Source organism: Simochromis diagramma, unplaced genomic scaffold (assembly GCF_900408965.1).
Source record: "Simochromis diagramma unplaced genomic scaffold, fSimDia1.1 OVJJ01000682.1, whole genome shotgun sequence".
Taxonomy (NCBI): Eukaryota; Metazoa; Chordata; class Actinopteri; order Cichliformes; family Cichlidae; genus Simochromis; species Simochromis diagramma.
In genome coordinates, this window is record NW_024387359.1 from 2,325,341 (window position 1) to 2,348,006 (window position 22,666).

Genomic DNA, 22,666 nt, shown 5'->3' on the forward strand with positions numbered 1-22,666 from the left:
TTGAGAACAGGCGCTCTAGCACGAACCTAGAGGAAGCCCCAGACGTCAGTTGAACATGGCGTTGAGCTGGATAGCTGTCACAAACGTACATAGGAAAACAAGCGCTGTAAGGGCCACGGCGTTTTTCTGAAACTCTACTGCGGATTAGTCGTAAATACTGAAGCTATCTTGAACACGTTTATCTGCTTTTCATCCGAGTCCCTTATTTCTGGGACTCAGTGAACGCTGAAGAAAAGGGCGGTAGAGCGGTGTTGACAGTTAAGGTACCGGACTCAGCTAACGTTGATCTCTGTCAGAAAATGTGTTGAAACCTCCTTTGCTAACTAACGTTTACTAGCTGGGAGCTAGCTGTTGATTTTGTGTGTCCTAAGATATTAGTCAGTCGATAAGAGCGCAACATGGTTCTATAAACTGTTGCTCGTTTTTTCTTTCATTTTTTGGTTTTGTTTTGTTTATTTGTTTGTTTTTTCGGGTCCAAGAAACTCGGCTACTATATTGTCATTCCAAACCTAACGTCATATGCCAGGTTTGTGTCCCCGGTGTTAGTGAGATAGGTTAAGAAAATGTCAGATAATCAGAGTTGGAACTCCTCCGGTTCTGAGGAAGATATAGAGCCTCGAGAAGAGCCTGGACATCCCATTGGCATCGCCGAGTTCAGCGGATACCTTAGTAAGGTAAGTCACGTTTGAAAGCCTTTTTTATGTATTTATTTTCCTCGCTCAGTCTCGCTGTCATGTCCCGTGGGTCTAAGTGGCATGGCTGTGTCCGTATACGTATCAGGAAAAAATCTGGGTAATGTGGTGACAAATCGTGGTATGTCTCCTTTAGGAAAAGGTTATCCAGTGAATCCGCCCAACAACATTTCCATCAACGTTATAGCTATATCAGACCAGTAATCCCTCTGAAGTAAAAGGAAAGCCCCCAGTGAAACCAGATGACCAGCTTGTGTAATGCACAGGTCTTGTAGCCCTCAAGCTACTAGATGTAACATTTATTTAAAGCCTGTACTGTAAAGCAATTCAACAAAACGTTTGCTTAGTATAACTAGACTAGTATTGTTGTTCAACTGTCCTGATTTTCTTTAGTAAAGGGACTGTTAAGTCTTCTGGTAGACAAAGTCTAATCTCTGTAACCTATTTTGCCATATGGTTTTGCTCATGTGTGTCACCCTTTTTGGGCAAATTGAGCAAGGTTTTAATTTGTTAAGCTGCTGACAAGCTAATGTGGTAATCTCACTGTACACAGGCTGTCTCTGAACAGATCGCACGCTGACCTGCTAACCAAGCATATTGTGCGATTAAGCAGATCTGTAACCAGATGAGCTCACCTGTTAAATCGAACTAAGCTATACATACGTCATAGGTCTTGAGGTTTAATGAGTCTAAACCTTAGATTAAATTCTGTGTGTCAGAATGTTTTTCATGGAAAATTTAAGTTTGTTTTGATTTATTCAGTCCCCTACTGTGAAAATGCTTGCTGTTTTAGTGCAGTCTAATACCACAGAAACTATCTTGTTCAGATGGTACCAAACAGCAGTACAACTGCCAGCATCAGTATCTAGCATTTTGGCTAGATCACTCCTCATGGAGCCAGAACAGCTCAGTCCCATCTTGGGGTATGATCCACAGATCAGTCCATCCCACACATGCACAATTGGACTTAGATGCTTGGTATTTGAATGTTATCCTTGAACAGTTTTTACAGTTTGTGCAGGTAGTCCGCAACAGTGTTAATGCACGTGGTAGCTGTAAAAGTAACATCCTTATTAATGGACCTGAGGTCTCCAAGGAGAGAATTATGCTTCTTAAGCCTGCAGGCCTTTTTCCTAAGTGCATTCGGTAGGTAGCAGTCTCTTCCCCAGGTAAACAGCTCACCTGGCTGTCCTCATGAAGTAAAAGAAAACACAATCTATTAGGGCAAGTCACCTTGTTCAATTGCTCTAGGGTCCAGTTCTGGGTATTTTGTGGTTGAAAGTGGTCAGCTTGGGCACTTGGCTGAAAAGTAGCCATGAAGTTTTCAGCAGTTTGTGCTACAGTAGCTCTTCAGTAAGGCTGAAGTTCAACCTCACATAGATCAGCCATAATGAGCCTTGGGCAACTGGGAACCGAGGTGTTAAAAATGTAATTTTATTATTAAATTGCACATGTGTTTGAACTTTCTTGTCCCCCAGTATAGAAAAGTATTGACGCTGCTAATTTTTATTTTCAGTGGACAAACTACATCCACGGCTGGCAGGACCGTTGGGTTGTGCTGAAAAACAACACACTGAGCTACTACAAGTCTCAGGATGAGACAGAGTATGGCTGTCGGGGTTCCCTCTGTCTTAGCAAAGCTGTTATTACTGTGAGTACTGCATTTGTAATTTACCAGAGGCGACTGATTACTGACCAGCTAAAGTTGTGAAACTTGTGCAAATGTGGTTCTTACAAAACATCTTGCAAGAATGGCTGCTCTTGTAACACTTCACTAAGAACTACATCATGTGACTCTCATTCTTGTGCAACTGTAATTAGGATAGACCAAAAACTACAACTCCAAGCTGTTAGAAGCAGAGATCACCATGCTCATCAGATCTTTCATATAATCCTGTCAGAGAAATTTCTATTCCCACTCTTTCACCTTTCATCTATTCTCACTGGGATCCCGAGGTCAGCTCTTTCTGACAGGCTCTTTCCAAACAGTAACAGGGGAAATGAATAAGTTATCGTTTCTAGGCAGCGCTTTGCTATTAGATCTGTTTGTTCAGCTTTAACCATTCCCAGCACATCTAAAAATTAACTTTTGCTCAGCACTCTCTAGGGAATTAGCTTCTCACTCCAGTGAAAACACCCCATATTTTTGGAAAAATAGCAGGTGATGTCCATTCACAGACAGTTATTGCAGTGTAGTGACAGGCGTGTTACTTACTTAGTGTATGTCATCTATTGAGTAACATGCTTCATTGCATTGAATCAGTTAGCCATATTTACAATTACACCATACTCACCGGTCAAATGTTTACAGTTTTCTGACTTCTTCCTTTTGTCATGTCATTTTGTTATGGGCTCAAAATCAAAATTTTACATTGGAATAGAAACAAACTGAAGGTTAAAAATGTTCCACATAACAAAACATACATGAATGTCATGTCTGCATACTATGGCTGCAACTAAAGATTATTTTGGTAGTTGACTAATGTACCAATTTGAAAATAATCAAACGTATTTTTAAAATTACTCAATAGAACATCAGAACAAAAATGAAATAAATAACATTAAGTAATGCAAATTACAGTGCTAGTAGTATTTAAAAAAAATAATAATGTGCAAATAGAAAAGTAAAAAAATGGCTTCTGTCAATAAGCTTAAATAAAGCTTCAAATCAAATAAAAAAAAAGATTTTATTTTCCAGCCCAAAATAACAAGTTTCCAAAGTTTCCAGATGATTCAATTCATGAATTCATGAATGCCGTGGACGTGCTCTGGCGTGAGGCTTGCTCTTATCTTTGAGATAATGTTCCCAGCTGCTGATAACAACCCTAAAGATGCTCCGTCATGACTTCAGCCATTTGAGAAGTGCATAAGCCTCTTTACAGGACAAACTTATCTATACAACTGTGCTTAATACTAGTAAAACAGAATTAGAATAGATCATTACTAATCACAAATCTTGTTATATATCATAGTTTCTCAGATGGTGTAGTGTTCAAATATGGTCCAACCCACAAGTTAACGACCTAATGTTAGCTGGAAGAGATTTACTATTCAGAATAAATGCTAATATTATTGTGAAGGGGGGAAAAGGAGGGGAAAACTAGGAGACAGTGTAGCTGCTTCTGTTTAATGGTTCAGTGTCATCAGTTATGCAAACTGCATACACATTATATCTTTATTCCAGAGGGAAGTAACGGAAGTCTATGTTGCACTCCTAACAGATTTTATTCAGGGTAATGACAGTTAAGAGATTTTGCTTAATGCATCATTTCGTGTGTGTGTGTGTGTGTGTGTGCGTGTGCGCATGTGTTTGAGACGATTTCTCTCTTGGGGTCAGTATCAATATTAAGTTTTGGGTAAACCAAACAAGACTCCTCCAGTAACTCATCAGCTCATTCGTGGTGTTGGCATTGCTTCTTTGGTGGTGTATAAATTATAGTTTGTTATAAATGCTTTGACTATGAAAAATTCTCAAGCAGTGAAACTGATAAAGGCTTACAGTTAAATCTCTGATATTAAAGTATTGTGTGGAAAGTGTGGAATTGATAAGGAACTTCTTCTATTATCCTATGGGCGACCGTGGCTAAGGGGGTTGGGAAGCGTATCTGTAACCGGAAGGTCACCGGTTCGATCCCCGAGCTCTCTGTCCTGGTCATTGTGTCCTTGGGCAAGACACTTTACCCTACGGCCTACTGGTGCTTCTGTCAGTCTGCCCCAGGGCAGCTGTGGCTACAACTGTAGCTTGCTTCCACCAGTGTGTGAATGCGAGAGTGAATGAATAGTGGCATTGTAAAGCGCTTTGGAAAGTGCCTTGAAAAGTGCTATCCAATCCATTATTATTATTATTATTATTTAATCACGTGCTAACTTTTATTAGCTCAAGATTTATTTCTGAGTCGGTCTTTTTTCTGTTTGTTGACTTGGTCCTGAACTGTTTTGTCATGTTGTTCCAAGTTGTGGTTATAATGTGATTGTAGGATAAGTGTATCTACAAAGGCTGACATGACCGTTGCCATTTTTAGCTCCATGGTCAGTTAATAAGCACACTGGCCTACTTAGAATCTCTCACTGGAACTGGTGAGCAGTAGATGTTTTTGTCTGTATGAGGTAAATGCAAAAATGGATGGTGACATCCTGGGTCTTTCTGCAATGGTATTTATGTCACAATGAACCACTTGAAAGAGTTGGAGAAAGAGAAGAAGTTAAATAGACCAATGCCAGTGAAGCTTTGCAAGGTGCCTTTAGCCAGCAAGTGTGTCTCTTCCTGATAGTGTGTGACTTCCTTCACTCTGTGGGTCATGATGACAGTGAAGAAACATGTGCGTTATTGTGTAAGTAACTAAGAAAATGTTCATGGCATCATTGACTCTTGCTGATTTAGCTTTCCTTTTCCCTTTGACCACTTGGTGAGTCAATGCTTCCTCTACTATGACTGTAAGTGAATCCTGTTTTGGTCCCAGACAGATGCAGAAAAATGTTCCTGGCACTTGGTCTTAGTTCAGTGTTGAAGGAATAAGAACATATTATATTGTTATATTGTGTTGTTATATGTCTGAAGTTCATTTAGGTGGAGAATTAATATATTGTTTAGATTACATTTAGCTCTTTCAAAGTTTAGTAGGGTGTTTCAGGGTTTACTGTGGTTTCACTCCCTCCTTCTTTTTTTTTTTCTTCTACTGAATTGTTGTGACTTCTTTTCTTGTACTCCTATTCATGCAGTTCGGGAGATTGTGACTACAGACACGTACACCAGCTAAAAAGAGGTTAGATGGGAGAGGACAGAAGGGGACGCTTTTTGGTGCTTTGTAGGAAGTTTATATTTATAAGAGAATAGAGACAGGGTGGGGCTGTTTTCCCTCATCATTTTCATGACCAAACCATAAATATTTTAGCTGTAAATAAGTTCATAAAATGTAGTTATTTATCTACCGTACTGGGTGGAAAACTACCAAACAAATAAGATTCATAGACACAGCTACTTGTATAATAGTCTCTGATACTAATTCACACACACACACACACACACACACACACACACACACACACACACACACACACACACACACACACACACACACACACACACATAGATGGATGGATATCTATAGCTAGAGATAGGTGTGTGAATTATAAAGTACAGTAGCAATTCACATAAAGGCAGGGATTGTGGGGGATGCTGCCAGAGGCTTTTGGCAGCAAACACAGGCAAGGAGAACGGCACAATACCCTGAATAAAAAGAATCAAAAGAATCGCTGAAATAATCACTCACTAACACTCCCTCTTAAAGGCATCACTAATGGTCACAATCTGCTATTTTTCCCAGATAGATTTCTAAATATCTAGGTTAAATAGTGAAAGTAACATTATGAGGCAAAGAGAACTGCATGTTTGATCCAACCTTTATTAGATATTGGCCTTTGAAGATGTAAAAACAAAGTATCGATTTGTCAGGGGACCTTCAGAGCTTTACTGCAGTCACATCTAAAATATCCATCCCTTTGTTTAATGCCTGTTTGTTCTGTCCATGGTCACAGGGGACTAATAAGGTAATGGACTCTGGACAACATGTATTCACTAGGCCTTCATATTCACTTTGATAGTTAATTCATCAAACTGCACAAATAAACTGACACAGAATAAACAATCCATGCACTTTTATTTAATTGTTTTTTTTAGTCTGCTTGCCTTTCTCATGCGACTGTGGCTGTGTTTGTTGTCAGCATGCCATGTCATCTTGTGAAAGAGCATGTCAGAAATGGAATTTTTTTTTTTTTTTGTTTCCCTTGGATCCAAGTAACTTCTCAGACTTGGTGCAGGTTCCTATTTGCCATGATTATCTGTTAGTAGGCCAACATCCAGCAACCAGATGTCACCAGAATCCAGATTTATACACTTCCAAGTTTTGTGCATGACTGCAACCAGCTCTCTCACGTGTGTTTCCATAGTATAGTTGTAGTAGATAAGCAATATTTGTAGTAGTGGGGAGCTTTTAACAAGTGATTTTTCTCAAAAAGAGTGGTCATTGCTTATATGGAGGTTAATCTCCCTCATTTAGATATATGAAAAATGCAAAGACAACAACTACTTGTGATTTCTGTAGGTTTGAATCCAGTCCTTTGTTTATTTTAACTGATACAGCGTCAAGGATGCCACATGCTTACTTCCTTCCTTGCATTTGTTTCCTCTTCACATGTGTCTCTGTGACGGCTGTTGATTTTATGTAAGTGCTGCTGGTAACTCCTAAATGAGCGTTTGATTAGGAGGGCATTCAGTATTCACTCAGATGCTGTGGTATTGACATTGAGCATCTGGTCTTGGCCCCAGTGCTGCCCAGATGCCAGGCAATGTAGTCAAATCACACTCTTCCAATGAAATCTACTTAAATTCCCTGTAGTGGGCCATTTCTTACTCTGCCAATGGACTCAAGCATTCTGCAGTTAAGCTCAAGCCATCTCTAAGCGTATTAGATCACACAGGAGCAAAGTATGGCCAGTAGACTGTCTTAGACTGGGGTGCTATGTGATAAAATCAAATAAAAATGAAATCCACAGACCAAAAATCATGTTAATGGTGATTTCAACAAATCAATCCGTCTTTGGTTATTTTTAATGGAGAGGTTATTATATGGAAGAGTTGCACATTAAATCTTGTTTTACTGTGAAGAGGGACAATAAAGGAATTCTATCCAGTTCATCTGTCCCTTGGACTGTATGTTTCAGTATCACACAACATGCCAGACTGCCAGTCTTAGATTGTCCTGGGACATTAATATTCTAGGAACGTATTGATGCAGAGCTGTATTAGGGTTGAGTCTATCAAGACAAAAGAAGTTTGATTTTTTTTTTTCCACTGGGAAATATTTGACTGCTCTTTGGAAACAAATAGAACTGTCTGCCTTGAGTTCACATTTATAACACAAGTGTACGCGCACTAAGTTTCATTCATGACGTGTGCAGTGGTACATATTTGACAATCAGTCCGATATAAACTACTTTAGAAGTTGATGCACCATGTAATCGTTTTATTTAAGTAATCTCTTCATTGTGACGACATGTTTCAACTCATATGTCCCAGTGTGTTGCCCTTTGCTTACTTTACCTTAGTATGAACTATTTCAAAAAAATAAATAAATTGCTCATCCTTGTATTAGACAGTGAGCTCATAATTGCTCGTAAATGTATGTAGCTCTATGTAGCTTGGTTCACAGAATTAAAAAAAATACTTTATAGTAGTGTTAATGTGTTATAGATTAAATGGAGTTCATAGATTGGAATAATCAATTAAGTAAAATTACTATGTTTGCCCTCACAAGTTGATATTGATTCAGTAACCCAGGAAATCGATAATTGCATTAATTAAACACTAAAACTGTTAACTTCAATCACTTTTTCTCCCTGGAAAAAAAATCATGGCAATGAAGTCTTTGCAGTGTTGGATCCCCTTATAGCCCTCCATTATAAAGGACTAAATTTGTTATATTTATTACAAACACAATAAATACAGGTTACAGATGTGTTTATTTATTGTGGCGAGCATACGAAAGTAGAGATTTTTTTTCCTTCTATTAAACTGCATTTCTGTTCATTAAGAATTTTCATTTCTCTGTGCCCTCTAACCTCTATCTGTGACTCTTTGAACAAGCCAGGCTTTTACTCATACTACCCTTTGTGATTAGACGTTGAAAGCAGTTTAGCCTTGGGACTTAACTGCAGAAGTGTCCTTTCACAAGGTTTGATGCTGCATACGTAAATGGCATCATTACCTCTTCCATTACTGTCACACAAAGTCTGGTTGCATGCAACACCAACACAGTGGATTTGCAGTTCTGACAGTATACTGGAGAGCTATTAGGAGTGTGCTCCATTGTGCAAAAATGCTTTACAAGTTATCTGCCACTGCTCCACCTGTAATACACCATTTTAAAATTGAGACTTCTGTGCCTGTCATGCACTCTTCTTTGTCTTCCATCACTTTGCGATATATAGATTGGTCTAAACTAAAGACAGGCTATTATTAAAGGAAAAGCAGGAACAGATTGCTGCCCACCATGTAACATACAAGGGACAGCAGTTTGCTTTTGGACTGTCTTTTTAATAGCTACTTTCATGGGTGACCACCCCTCACATATGCCTTGCTGTGCTCTCCTAAACAGGAAAGTCAGCTGGTTTTCCTGTTGGATTGAAAAGAACATGAAAGCAAATTCTGAATTTTATGGCTATATCACTACAGATATCAAGTCAGCTTGGTTCCCATAACTGGCCTCATTTACCAGAATCTCACACACTGATTAACCTAGTTTTTGTCCTATATTCTTTTTCTGTGTGTATATTTTTTTTCAGCCTCATGAATTTGACGAGTGCCGGCTGGATATGAGTGTAAACGACAGTGTGTGGTACCTCAGAGCTCAGGACCCCGAGCACAGACACCAGTGGATTGAATCGATTGAACTGCACAGGGTAAGTCTTTACAGCAGACCATGAACTGGTGTTATCAAAAGAGATCAAATTCTTGTCATATTTAGAGATGTCATCTCATTCAGAGATTTGTAAGTGTGTGTTTATTGTTTGCTTGTGTGTGTGCTTGTATGTATTTCTTAGAGTATCAGAGAAGGGAGGAGAGAGAAGGGAGGAGTCCAAGGAAGAATAATCATCCCTCCACCACTGGTGCGTTTGTTGGCAAGACCAAAGGAGTGTAGGAGCTCTTGTGCATTTGTCTGTAGCACAGTAGTGTTACAGCACGTGTTTCTGTTTGCACAAATTCATATTTATTTATTTTTATCCATAATTGTGTACTCTGTGTAGGCACTTTAATCCTAGACGGTTCTCTACTGGTGCGTAAGGGCTTTTTAACAAAGTAGGTATACATAGCTCAGTTATTCTAACACTGGAGTTAGCTGAGGCTTAGCATGATCCTTTTTCAAACACAGACACTGAACACATAGGTAACTTGCTGAGGAAGCTGTTTGAAGAGCACAACTAAGATTTGTTTAAATCATTTTTGTTGACATTACCCAGATATCTCAGATAACCCATGACTATGCAATCTGTATTTTTTTTTTTTTTTTTTTGCTTTGGCATCAGTGGCAGAGTGAATTTATACACTTTTAGAGTAGAAGTTTGTCATTTACATGTTTTAGTGCATGGAGAGCAACAGTGGTAGCCAGCATATTTATTCCATGGATAAAAGACAGTAGTGGCTTTGAGGACACTCTTATGTTTATGCATGTACATCCATATTACTCAATGTATGTCACATGTGTAAATATGTTTTGCATTTTTTGCCACAAAGATAATTCTTTGTGGCATGTGTGATTTAGCATTTATGCCTGTGTTTAAAAAAGGCAAGAAATCACACAAACGAATTTTTAAATAGAGATTTTGTGTGTGACTATTTAAAGGGGCCCTGCTACACTCATTTCAAATGCAATATTCCTTTACCACGCCTTCTGCCTCTCTGCTTAAACACATGCTGCTCACACATGGTACTTGATTTTAGGAAATCCCCGCTCTTTACCCTCCTCCTCCCCGTCTTCGATCATCTAAGCACCAGTGACTCAGACAAGAATAACAAAGAATGAATCTTCAGCATATACAAGCATACCCGGCCTTCCCACCCACAATGAGTCATTGCCTAAAACCCTTCTTCTTAGAAGGCCCCGCTTCCCTGTCTAAACTACATTACTCACAGCACTTAGCAACCAGCGTCTCCAGGGAGACACAACACACTACAAGCTCAGGGATCAGTCATCTTACACTTTGAAAAAGTGACACATCCTAAAATGAAGCAACTCTTGTTCCTAGGATACTGTCAGTGTTTAGATAAACTATGTTTGTTTTAAGTTCTGTATGTTCAGATATATGGCCTAACGTACTGTAATCCAATATATTGTGTCTGCCTTATACAATTATTTTATTATACTTATTCATTATTAGAAAATGATAAAGTCTGTTTCTGCTCAGGCAGAAGGCTTTCTATGAGGACCAGATGTTGGATCTTCTTTTTTCCAAAGAGCATGTTTATATGTATTCAGTGGGGCTGTAATCACCAGGCACACTAAATATTTGTACACCTATTATTTACCCTGCAGCATGCAACCTAATGACCTGTGCATGTGTGTGGGTCTTATTGACAAGGCATCCAACATCTGATACTTTATACTGTGTTAATTTGTATTTTCAGATTTTTATCCTGCCATGGATAGAAACCCTCTACTTGCTTGGATAGTTACTTTTTTTGTCATAAACAGGTTAAAATGCCTTTATATAAACATTTAGCAAGGGCCATTTGTACTGGTTAAGTCAGTGGGGCAGCAGAATGTTGGCTAAAGGGCAAGCAGCAGTGACAGAAATCCATCTGAACACAGGCAGAGCTACTTCTGGTCACTGACCGACAGTAACCCCAAGCTCTTGTGCCTGTCATGTGCCTTTACGTTTCATGCCCTCTGCTGGCTCAACTTGAAACTATCTTTTAAAGGGACAGGTACTGCAGCTCTTGTTTCTCGTCAGTGCAGCTGAACCTTTTCTCTGTGTTGTCATTACTGTCTATTTTGAGGGCCAGTCTATTATGTAAGAGGCAAATTGAACCAGCCTGGCTTACAGGAAGCCAGCTGATATTTCAGTTGTGCTGTCATGGTCACTAAAACCTTGTCACGTGCTGCTGTTGTCACTGTGTCTGAAAAATTTTCACAACAACATTAAGTGTTGTTGCACCTGCTTGAATGTAATGTGAAAAGAATTTCAGTGTTTACTTACTGTATGTTGTTTTTCAAAGGACGACAACAATTTTTATTAAAATTGTTGTCATAGAATAGTAGGACTAATGGTGACTACATCTGAATGCTTTATGAGGAAAAAACTAAAAAGATACATATTTGTTTTTATAAAGAACTTGGTTAGTGTCTCTGATTTTGCTTAAAGGGGACCTATTAGTGTTGCAATATGCTCATATTAAACATGGCTTAAGTGTCAAACTGATCAGTGTATTTACACATAATTCCCAAGCTTTATGCTCATACCCTAAAAAGTTTATTCTGTTCATCTGGACGTAGTATTTTCAGTGGGAGAAACATGTTGTTGAAGAAGTCACTTGGATGACTTGAGACTAAGCACAAACAGAAACAGATGAGTCATGAAACGTTTCTCCCACTGAAAACACCACATTAGTACAATATAGTTTATTTATTTTTACAATTAATTTGTTTTAGTCTTTTATAATTAACTGTTTTCTGTATGTGTCTGATGTATTTGTTTGTTTGTTTTCGGTCTTTTTTTTTTTGTCCTCCTGGAATATAGTTACTTTGCTTTACAGCTCTCCTATTAAATAATTACAATCCATTTTCAAAGGTGTTGTAACAAACTAAATTGTTCACAGTTTGCTGTATTTATTTTTGCAGGCTGATTCTGGTTATGGCTCTGAGTCCAGTCTGCGGAGACATGGCTCCATGCTGTCTCTCACCTCAGCCACCAGTGGCTACTCTGCCACCTCCACATCTTCCTTCAAGGTGAGTTTTCCTGGTACTGTTTACTCGAGCTGAGGAAGTCAGTGGGTACAGTCTTGGATCTGTACACATGAGGGCTCTATTTGTGATGTTTGGATAGTTGTAGATGCACAGGCTGATCATTTTTGTCTGGTTGCATGTTGATAATGTAAACTAAGGTTTATAGCTAAATCTTTTGTTTCTTCAGAAGGGTCACAGCCTGAGAGAGAAGCTGGCCGAGATGGAGACGTTCAGAGATATCTTGTGCAGGCAGGTGGACACACTCCAGAAATACTTTGATAGCTGTGCAGATGCTGTGTCCAAGGATGAACTGCAGAGGGATAAAAGTAAGAACCACAGCCACCCACACACCTACAAAACCATTGTTTTGGTGATCCAGTTTGGATATATATTTTGTCTTTTTAACATTTGAAAGAGAAAAAAAAATCCACTTTGTCAGAGCGTTTTAAACTTTTTAAATCAACTTTCTTTTTATGTAGCTGGATTTAAATAGTTGATCATTTCGGGCAAAAAAAACCCAAAAAAACAAACATTTTCGTTTTCAGCTTCTCAAAAATGAGGATTTCAGTTTTTTTTGTTTTGTTTTTTTTCCCTTGAATGTATTCCCTTCATTTTACCCAAACTTTAGCATTCATATTTTACCTAGAACTGATGATAAATATTTGCTTAGGAGAAACTTGGGCTGGGTCTGGTAAGGAATGTGTTTATGTGCTGTGACTCACCCACCCCTCATACTGTCTTGGCTGGCTGAACATTTGTTCACGGCAGCCTGCACTGGGCACTGTCGTTGACCGCAGTGAATAAAGCTCTGCTTTTGTTCTCCTCACCTCCCTCTCTGCGCCTCTTTGCCTCTCTCACCCTGTTTTCATTCTGAAGATGAAACCGGACCATTGTCATGTTGTGCAGCACAGCAGCGATCTGTCAGTCTGATTTTATCTGTGCTGCAGCTTAAGTTGCAAATGGGCCACTAGGTGCTTTCCTGTTCTGTAGCCCTCACAGGGTCCTGAAAGAAAAGACTTGCCTGTAGCAACACAAATCTGTTTGGTTTTCTTGTGTTTCCTCTGAATCTTTCTTATGTTTTTTCCCCAGTTGTGGAAGATGATGAGGATGACTTTCCCAACACCCGCACAGATGGAGAGTTTCTGCACAACAATAATGGCAGCAAAGAAAAATGTGAGTATTGCGGGCACTCTCTTTCAGAGAGCCTGTGAACTTGTTTTTAAATGTATTTCTGTCTAGATCACTGAAAAAATACCTAATATCAGGTTGTGATATCACATGTCATTTAGAGTTATCAAAGTTATTTGTTAAAATATTAAAAAATAACTTGTACCAAAAGCTGTTAACTTGCATATAAGAAAGCTCTGAGAAAGGGTAATAGCAGCCAGAGACCAATAGCCAGCATGCTGCAGGTTGTGAGTTGTAAATTTCTACTTTCAGATCTGTATGATGTCACTGAGAAAGGAAAGCTTTAGTATGGTCATCTCTGCTTTAATTGAGCCCATGTATTGTGAAACCTCTAGTAAGAAGAGGCTTTAGGAAGTCTAAAGCTTGCAAAATAGTTACATTTACTCTCAACTTTTTAAGGGGCAAAGTGACAAAGCCTTAAAAATTATGTTTATTTTTCATAGCATTTACTGTACTTCCTCTGCTCCTCTGATTTGCAGCGTTCCAGTCCTTGAATCCCAAAGGAATCAATGGCATAGATTTTAAGGGAGAGGCCATTACATTCAAGGCTACAACAGCTGGAATCTTAGCCACTCTGTCCCACTGCATCGACCTGATGGTGAAGAGAGAGGACAGCTGGCAAAAGAGACTGGATAAGGTTTGTAATCTCTGGCTCAACAGTGTCCAGATGAGTTTCATCTACAATTCTTGTTTCTTCAAATTTAGGCTTATTTTCTGTGTGTAGGAGATGGAAAAGAGAAGAAGAATAGAGGAAAGCTACAAATCAGCCCTCAATGAGTTGAAGAAAAAGTCTCACTTTGGAGGTCCAGATTATGAGGTAATGTGTAAATTTCATTCACAGTACAATATTAATAATGGCTTATAGGAGAGCCTTTCAGTTAATGTTCTCATTCTACTGGCAGGAAGGTCCAAACAGCCTCATCAATGAGGATGAATTTTTTGATGCAGTGGAAGCTGCTCTTGACAGACAGGACAAAATAGAAGAACAGGTAATCTAAATATCAGAGTACAGTGTACCATCAACTATTTAGATACACTAATTATACACTTAAACACTGTCAGGTCTGTGATTAAAAACACCTGTTTCTGTTTGTGTTTAGTCTCAAACTGAGAAGACAAGAATACAGAGATCTGACGCCGTTTCTCTTGGAGATGCCTATTCAAGCTCCGGCACACACAGATTCTCCAACAAGGTTGTTAAACCCTTCACTCAGATGTCATTACTTGTCATCATCTGTGGACTCATTGTTTGCCATGATAGATTGTCGAATCCTCAGTAAATACAGATGCCCACTTCTTGAACAGGCATTTGCATTTACTGAGGATTTACTAGCAGCATGAAATGCAAGCTCTGATTTTTATTTGTGTCCAATGTAAGACTTGGTAGTACGCAGAGAAAGCGCAAATGGGCTCTTAATCTTTTGTGAAAGAAATTCTGTGAATTTAAAAAAAACTTTAAAGTTCCAGATTCTATCATCTTTAGCATTTAGAGGTTCGATTAATTTTTGTTCACATTTCTCGTTTGACTTTTCAATTTAATTTCCTTCATTTTGCTAAGGTGTGCCTGATTTGTAGATGTAGGCAATCCAGCATTACTACTAGAGAAATGACACAAAGGAAAAACAAGCCTGTGCTCTTTAGTGCAGCAGGCAAATCAACTAATCATCCTCTGAAGAACGGATGGAAACTGGTAAATGGGCTGTGTGGGTTTTCCTGTTACAAACATCGATCATCAATAAGGCAGTTTTGTGGTTTCAGGACACTTTTCTTCATTTCCACTAACAGGGTGCTGTTCTGGAACCTTTTTGAGAACCAGAGCACATTTAGTGAATGTTACATAGCATTTCTAGAGGTTGGGTCCCTTCCTATTGGAAGAAAATCATGGTGGGCAGAATCTGAGAGTGACCTTTAATAATAATTGGTGAACTTGTTGTGGTAGCCCCTCACATATTGTTAAAAAAAAGCTACTCCTTCCTGAACAATACCCAAGTCAGTCGATGTTTTTGCAGACTGAATGAAGGCACTGTACAGCTGTAATCAGTTTCTATTCATATTAATGATAATAAATTATTTCCAATGTTGATAAATGTTCTAAAAGTAGGAAGTTAATATTTTGTCTTTTAAGACATGGTTTTAAGTTTTTGTCCACATTCGGTTTTTATTAGCCATATATTTACTCTCAATCTTTTCAAACTGATCAGTATCATCTTTTCTTTTTGCTCCTGGCTTTGTGTTGTAGGTGGAGGAGATGGTGCAGAGTCACATGACCTACTCCTTGCAGGATGTTGGTGGAGACGCCAACTGGCAGCTGGTCGTTGAAGAAGGTGAAATGAAGGTATGAGGAAGATTTGAATGTAAAATGGTGCTCGCATGCGTGTTAACTTATTTTGAAAAGGTTATTGTAAACTGAATTTGTTCTTAAAGTAACATTTATCTAAACCAGTTTATTGGATGACATGTGTTTAAGCCTCGTTATATAAGAAAAGGTGATTATGTCTGGATTTCACATAAATGTGCCTTATGTATCCAGGTATACAGGAGAGAGGTAGAAGAAAATGGGATTGTACTGGATCCGCTGAAGGCCACTCATTCAGTAAAGGGGGTGACTGGTCATGAGGTGTGCCACTACTTTTGGGACACTGCCTACCGCAGTGACTGGGAGAGTAAGTCTGTGAACTTAAAATCAATTCAAGTCTAATTTCAGACAATTGTTGCTGTTGTAGTGGTGTGTTGTAAATATGAAAGTGAACTCTAAATGTTCACTTTCATATTTATTTATTTTTTTTATATACTCTTTGATCTGTGATTACAAAGAGAGCGGATATGAGATATGTGTGCTTAAGTGGTCTGTGTTTTCTCATTTGGTGGGTGTATCAGAAGCATTACACTATCAGCAGTGACAAGCACCGCCATATTAAAAGGAAAAGAGGATCCCAGTTTACAAGAAGCAGCCAATCAAAAGAAAGCTGGTTGAAAGGGAAGGGGGAGAGAAAATGATTTGTTTGAGATTGAGATTGAGGCTGTGCCAGAGCTCAGTATGAGATAAATAATCCTTATTTTAAACTGAATTGTGCAACACTAGTCCAGTAGACTGTGGAGGTGGAAACGAGTATAATAAACCCTCTTATAAATGTTATATTTAATGGGTTTGATGTAATACTGCTATTTATTTATTTATTTTATTTATTTTTTTGCTTCCTTTAGCTACCATTGAAAACTTTAATGTTGTGGAGACGCTGTCGGACAATGCAGTTATTGTATATCAAACACACAAGGTGAGAGCTACAAGCTGAGTATCAAACACTGTATGCAGTGAAGTACACTGTTTTAAGCTACTTAAATACCTCACCATTGATTAGAGCTTGAATCATTCTTATCACATCTGAAACAATAAGAAAGAATTTGTGTTGCAGCGGGTGTGGCCTGCCTCTCAGAGGGATGTGTTATACCTTTCTGCCATGAGGAAAATTATGGCCAGCAATGAGAATGATCCAGACACCTGGCTGGTCTGTAATTTCTCTGTGGATCATGATAATGCACTGGTGAGCAGTCAAGCCTCCTGAAATCTGACACAGAGCTTCTTCTTTTTAAAAAAAACAAATAAATAAAATAAATGTGTAATGCTGACACATTTGTTCATTCTCTATCCTATCGCTTTCCACAGCCAACCAGCAGGTGTGTGCGTGCCAAAATCAACATTGCCATGATCTGCCAGACACTCGTCAGTCCACCAGACGGAGATAAAGAGATCAGCAGGGACAACATCCTTTGTAAAATCACCTATGTCGCCAATGGTGTGTGTCACTGTTTTAGCCACAGCTGATGTTAGCAGTCAGGGTGCTGTTTAGTTTTTTTAGTGGGTTACTGTTGTTGTTGTTGTTGTTGTTGTTGTTGCTGTTGTCTTTCTGTCTTTTTGGTTATTATTTTTTAACACAATTCAACCATTAGGGGGAGACTGGTTTGTGGTTGTGCATCGCTGCCGCGAGAGATTGTTCAGTCCTTTTCAGTGGTGTTATCTCCAGAAACTTTAACTTCATTAGATACAATTTAATTCTTTGATCCCCTGCTAAATCTTTAAGTTTGCTCACTTATAAAGGCATGAACAGTCTCATTTTTATGAATCTGGTGTCCATGAATTTTGCATTTTCATCCAAACATTTAAAATCACCATTTGAGTTAGAATTTGAGTTTAACCAATATAAGTGATTGGTACCTTCATTTAAAACAGCCAATAAATGGAAATTTAAAAAGTAAAGAGGTGAAAGAATCACTCTTCAAAGTGTCTTCCCTTTTTGGCAATACATGCTTAGAATGCTACAAACACAACAATCATCTGATCTGAGTAGAGAAGGGCGTGGTGTAAACAAGTTATCCATGACTTGTACAGTAAAATAATAAGTCCAGTAAGTGCACATAGTAAAAGTGAGGGAAATCGCTTTATGTTTGGTTTGTTTGAAAGAAAAAATATATAGTATTTGCATTAAAAATCCCATATAGGTCGGGCTCTATTTAAAATTGTTAGTTTGTTCATTTACTTTACAGCCTCTGGACATGGCTGAGCACTTGGCAATAGCAGAAAGGAAGAACTCCTTTTTTAACAGGAACAGAGTTGTGGCTAAGGGAGGAGCAACAATCTGCCTTTTTCATTTTTTAACATCTCGTTGTGTGCCAGATTTTTATGCCAACATCTTACTGCTGGGGCTCATATTTTTCCCTCTTTAGCATTAAGTAGACTTTCTGCCAGCGGGCCCAAACAAAGAGCCATGCAAACATAATGACTTTAAATTGAAAGCTACCTACATATGTTTACTAATTATGGTAGGTTATATCAATGCTTAATGTATGAAAATGGGGTTAACCATGATTCAGTGCTCTTTCTTTACTGTATGCTTGAAGCTGGAAATAATCTTTATGTCGTCTGTGTGCAGTGAATCCAGGAGGCTGGGCTCCTGCCTCTGTGCTCAGGGCCGTGGCTAAGAGGGAGTACCCCAAGTTCCTCAAACGCTTCACCTCTTACGTCCAGGAAAAAACTGCTGGCAAACCCATCTTATTCTGAAGCACACAGGCAAGACATCACACACAAGTGTTCCAATGTTTTGTGTGTGTGTTTTTTACCACTGAATACTTGTTGACTACAAATGCAACAAATCAACACAAAGCATCTCCATTTTTTTCAGTGTTGAAACGCAAGGCCAGAACTTCACCTGAAGCTTTAAGCACACACTGCAAGCAAATTGTCAGCTGCTCTGTTGTCCTCAACAGAATTTATTAAAGTTCCCCTCAAAAAGGGGTTAAAGGGCTCCCACCCTTCCTGATTTCTGAATTCAAATAAAAATATGTTGACCTCAAATAATATAATCTCTGAAATGGGACTTCATTTAGAAAATGATGGCCTGCAGTCATTCAGACTTAAACGATTGTAACCCAGAAAGGATTTCCAAATGTCTCTCCTGAGAGATACCCGGCCAGCTGTGAGCCAGTTAGTTCTTGTCCCTGCAGCAGCACTTAATGCTATCTTTAACGCTCATTTAAGAGACTGAACTATCAGGTTGTCTCTGTTTAGAGAGAACAAATGATATAAATCTATGTTCTGTAAGGTTGTAAAAATAAACAGAAATGTTAGATAATTGAAATTAAATATTCAGCTCTGGTTTGATGTTTATTTTTTTCAAATACCTAACTCGTACATTTACAGCTGCTCACATTTCCTAGTAAAACAACATAAATGATTTGAGCCAACTGTAATCTTTTCTAAAGGTTACAGAGGTCCAGAGGGCTGTCATTCACACATAACCCCTATGACATTAAAACTTGATCTGACTTGTGCTCTCTGATGAAGACGCCTCTTTTTGGTTCTGAAGGAGGGACAGGACATCATGTACGTTACCTGTATGGCTTTATAGTTGCATCACTGTTAATATGTCGGAGTGTCTTTGAACATATTTCAAGTGTTTCATGAATTGTAATTAGTGACATTAGCATTTTTGCTGAAGATCTGCAAAGCTTCTTTTTTTTTTTTTTTTTTTTTTTTTAAACTTGAGCCCAAATGCCTTAGTTTTCCAGCAAACTGTAGATCCAGACTTGGATAAAGAGGGTGCTCTTAGTGCACCCTTTGAAATCACTAGTGAAGTGCCTCATGGCTATGCTCCCCTTGTTAATGTTTAATTAAAGCTTGAATGAACCATGTGATATGTTACAGAAGGCTGGCAGGATGTTTTCACAAGTATTCTGAAGATTTCTGAATCATTTTTGGATTAATTTTACTAGAAGCCATCAACTTTTCTGTCAGTATTTCTGGGATTTGTTACAAAGTTAATCAGTTAAAATGTCTTTGTATCATGTATTTTCTGTCTGAAGATGTCGATTGTACATGTACAAGACTGTTAAGTCTATAGAGTTAAGTAAGACTCTGCTTAGCTTAAGTAGAGTTTTTCTTATTAGTGACGCACCAAAATATCGGTACCTCCTGATACTGGCCTTGTTGGCTGATATAGTGACGTCATTTGTCGATATTTTCCCGTTATAGAACGCGGTGTGATGAAGAGATCCATGACTTTAAATTGGGTCAGTTCTTTTTATAATTGTTTGTTTCCCTGGGCAAAAGGGGAATAAATAACCAAAAAGACAAACTGCTGGCACCAACCATTGCTGTTGGCCATATTGTTTTTGGTTCACAAGAAGTGCATCCCTGTTTTGTTTTGTTTTTTCTAGGAACAGTTTTCATGCAATACATTGCTAAACATTTAAGTAAATGTAAAAATGTAAATGTTAAAAGCCAAGTTCTTTTTGTCAAGCACACGGGATGGATAAAGATTTCTTTTCCCTACAAGTTTCAAACTTAAGATATCAGTATTGTTGCCAGGGTACTTTTTTTTTTTTAAGTTGCATTTTCACCTGTTGAGAGCAGTGTTTTGTTTTGTTTTTCTTTGTTTTTCTGGGGTGGTGTCATTGGCAGATTTGTAGCTGTTTCAGGCTTCACTCAAAAGCATTTAATTTTTTTCAAGCTCTTTGCTGAAAAATGTTGGCGATATAAAATGATGCTCAGCCACGCAGCTAAGAGTAACAACACCATGCTGAAGCTCATTCACCTAAAACAGGCATTTGTAATACAGGTTTGTCAAATCCGAATGTAATTTGATTTTTTTTTTTTTTGTAAATCTGTTTATACTTATGCTGTGGGATCAACTTATAAATGTACTGTGATAACATGGCTCTGCCCTGTTTTTAAAGTGAAATAAATAAGTTTATCCTCCAGTTTGTATTGTTTGGGGTCATTTGTTGCCATTTTTTGTATTTTGTATGTGTATAACATAATTCTGTTGGCTCCATAATGTAGTGGGTTACACATTTGCCTAACAAGTGAAAGAGTCCTGATTTGATTCTTGGAGGAGACACTAAATCCCTTCGGGGTTGTATGATGAAGGGCATCCACTGCATTTAAAAAAAAAAAACAAAAAACAAACTGCCAAGCCACCCATTTGAACATAAAATTACTTTTCATTTCAAATGAATAAACTATGTGCATAGAATCACCAGTTATTAAAATAACTTAGCTTTACCCCCATATTAGGTTTTTAAAAAGCTTTTTCTTTTCTCCTCCTGGAAGTCTAATGCAGTCTTTACTGTGTTAGAATAGATTTCATGTCAGGCTTCTTTAAGTGCCTCGTCTCTCTCTTAAGCCTGTATTTGACTCAGTTTGTTCATCTGCTAACTGGAAAAGGCCCCAAGTGTTGATTCCAGTCTTGTTAATGTTAAAGAAAGACAAACACGGTATTGTCAACAAAAAATTGTCATTTATTTATTTTTTAAATAAGACAGTTTTAAGTTTACTTTTATCATAATTGGTTATTCTAAAGTGTGCAGCGCAAGGCTCAATTTCTAAAACATACTGTATGTAAGGGCACTTCTGAGTGTCACTGCTTTCTGAAAATGAGCAGGACCTGCAGTCAGTGATAATTTATACCCAGTCCTTCAGTTCCACAGATGACAGTGTACCGTAAAGGTTTATTTAATTATTATGGCTTCCAATTTTCCTCAACAACTTGTAGAAGTAGTTGATCAGAATCTGAACCAAACACATCCTTCTGCTGGCAACAGCTTCATTCATTGAAGCGAGAATTCCAACACCCACGGGCAATCTACAGTATACACAGTATACAGTAGCACCTTCACTCAGGGAGGGATGAACATGTCTACGTAGTGATGCCTACAACACTGGTAAAAACACATTTGCACATAAAGTTGACTTTCAGAACCTGAGCACAAGCTGCCCACTACACTCTCTCAAGCAAGCTTTTGATAAATGCAAAGATCCATTTGTCCCAAAAAAAGAAATAAAAACGATGATGATGACTGCATGAGGATCTCATTTCATTCAGCTCATGTAAAAACCATTCAGACATCCCATCCATCCTTTGCGACCCATCAGAGGCACAGGACTCTTGTTGTAACTTGTGCAGCATGATGGATTTTACTTGTCCAAACACCATCAGTCTCTTGCACTTCTCTCAAAGATCAGTAGCAGAATTAACAGGTTCTCAAACAATATTACAAAGTTCAGATGCAGAAAAATGGCACAAATTAACAACCAAAACTTAAGGCCTCAGCTCACAAACCAGTGAGGTAATAAAACAAAGCAAGCACATGTTGGCTCTGTTCATTAACACTGATATCTGGATGTCCACAGGTTCGCTTTTAGAACCGCATCACGACGGCCCATCGATGTTAGTGTCACGCCGTATTCTCTGAACACAGGTTTGTTTTCGATCTAAGAGACAAAAAAAGAGATCATTTCAAAGTGGACACAATAAAACACTTTAACAGATATCAACAAAGAAAAACTTAAAAGGTGATCATTTACATAATAAGTATGGGCTATTTTGGATGCACTTTGGAAAAACCAGACTTCAAAACATTTTTTAGGAACAAAATGTAGAGACTCTGGATTTTACATTTGAAAACAAGAGACTTTAAAGATATGACAAAACCTCATGTGGCATGTCATGTGATCTGTGTATATCAGGTGATTGTGCACACACATTTAAGGTTTTGTAAGTGAGAGGGATGTTACATGTAGTTTTAGACATTTAAATGCACAAAAAGGTTTTTGAAAGAAAAAAAAAAATTGCCTGATTTGTGATGTTAAATTTAAGAGATTGTGTGTAGTAAATAATCACCTTTTTTCCAGGTTTGGATGCATTTGTTAAAAAAAAAAAGTTTTACTTGTGGTCAAATTGCTTCGTATTTCTTTGTGGATTGGAGCACACATTTGTGAGGCCTTTGTAATCA

The 22,666-nt window shown here is 38.2% G+C and overlaps 2 protein-coding genes across 4 annotated transcripts in view; one reads left to right on the plus strand and one right to left on the minus strand.

Annotated features, from left to right (window-relative positions):
• LOC120718619 (ceramide transfer protein-like) lies at nucleotides 1-20,391 on the plus strand. Of its 3 annotated transcripts, none has more exons than XM_040007182.1 (18): nucleotides 1-674; nucleotides 2,209-2,343; nucleotides 9,033-9,149; nucleotides 9,291-9,356; nucleotides 12,086-12,193; nucleotides 12,381-12,516; nucleotides 13,280-13,363; nucleotides 13,858-14,015; nucleotides 14,103-14,195; nucleotides 14,281-14,367; nucleotides 14,479-14,571; nucleotides 15,618-15,713; nucleotides 15,909-16,041; nucleotides 16,583-16,653; nucleotides 16,792-16,920; nucleotides 17,043-17,172; nucleotides 18,307-18,443; nucleotides 18,556-20,391. In XM_040007182.1, exons 1-17 carry the CDS (start codon nucleotides 564-566, stop codon nucleotides 18,432-18,434), a joined length of 1,875 nt encoding a protein of 624 aa, XP_039863116.1. In that variant the 5' UTR covers nucleotides 1-563; the 3' UTR covers nucleotides 18,435-18,443; nucleotides 18,556-20,391. The 3 variants fall into 3 exon arrangements, with proteins under 3 accessions (XP_039863116.1, XP_039863114.1, XP_039863117.1); XM_040007180.1 differs by having other exon boundaries at nucleotides 2-674; nucleotides 12,378-12,516; XM_040007183.1 differs by lacking the exon at nucleotides 9,291-9,356 and having other exon boundaries at nucleotides 2-674; nucleotides 12,378-12,516.
• LOC120718618 (3-hydroxy-3-methylglutaryl-coenzyme A reductase-like) overlaps nucleotides 20,298-22,666 on the minus strand; it is a 10,044-nt gene continuing 7,675 nt past the window's right edge. Inside the window, exon 20 of the mRNA XM_040007179.1 lies at nucleotides 20,298-22,145. Coding sequence (XP_039863113.1) covers nucleotides 22,109-22,145 — 37 coding nt within the window. The 3' untranslated portion in view covers nucleotides 20,298-22,108. The remainder of the gene's footprint in view (nucleotides 22,146-22,666) is intronic.

What these genes read in the sequence shown, in the direction of transcription:
- LOC120718619 (XM_040007180.1), top strand. Translation starts at nt 564, where the DNA reads ATGTCAGATAATCAGAGTTGGAACTCCTCCGGTTCTGAGGAAGATATA. An exon ending in TTGGAGGTCCAGATTATGAG is followed by an intron (nt 14,196 to 14,280) that starts GTAATGTGTAAA and finishes TTCTACTGGCAG; the next exon opens with GAAGGTCCAAACAGCCTCAT. An exon ending in CTACCGCAGTGACTGGGAGA is followed by an intron (nt 16,042 to 16,582) that starts GTAAGTCTGTGA and finishes TGCTTCCTTTAG; the next exon opens with CTACCATTGAAAACTTTAAT.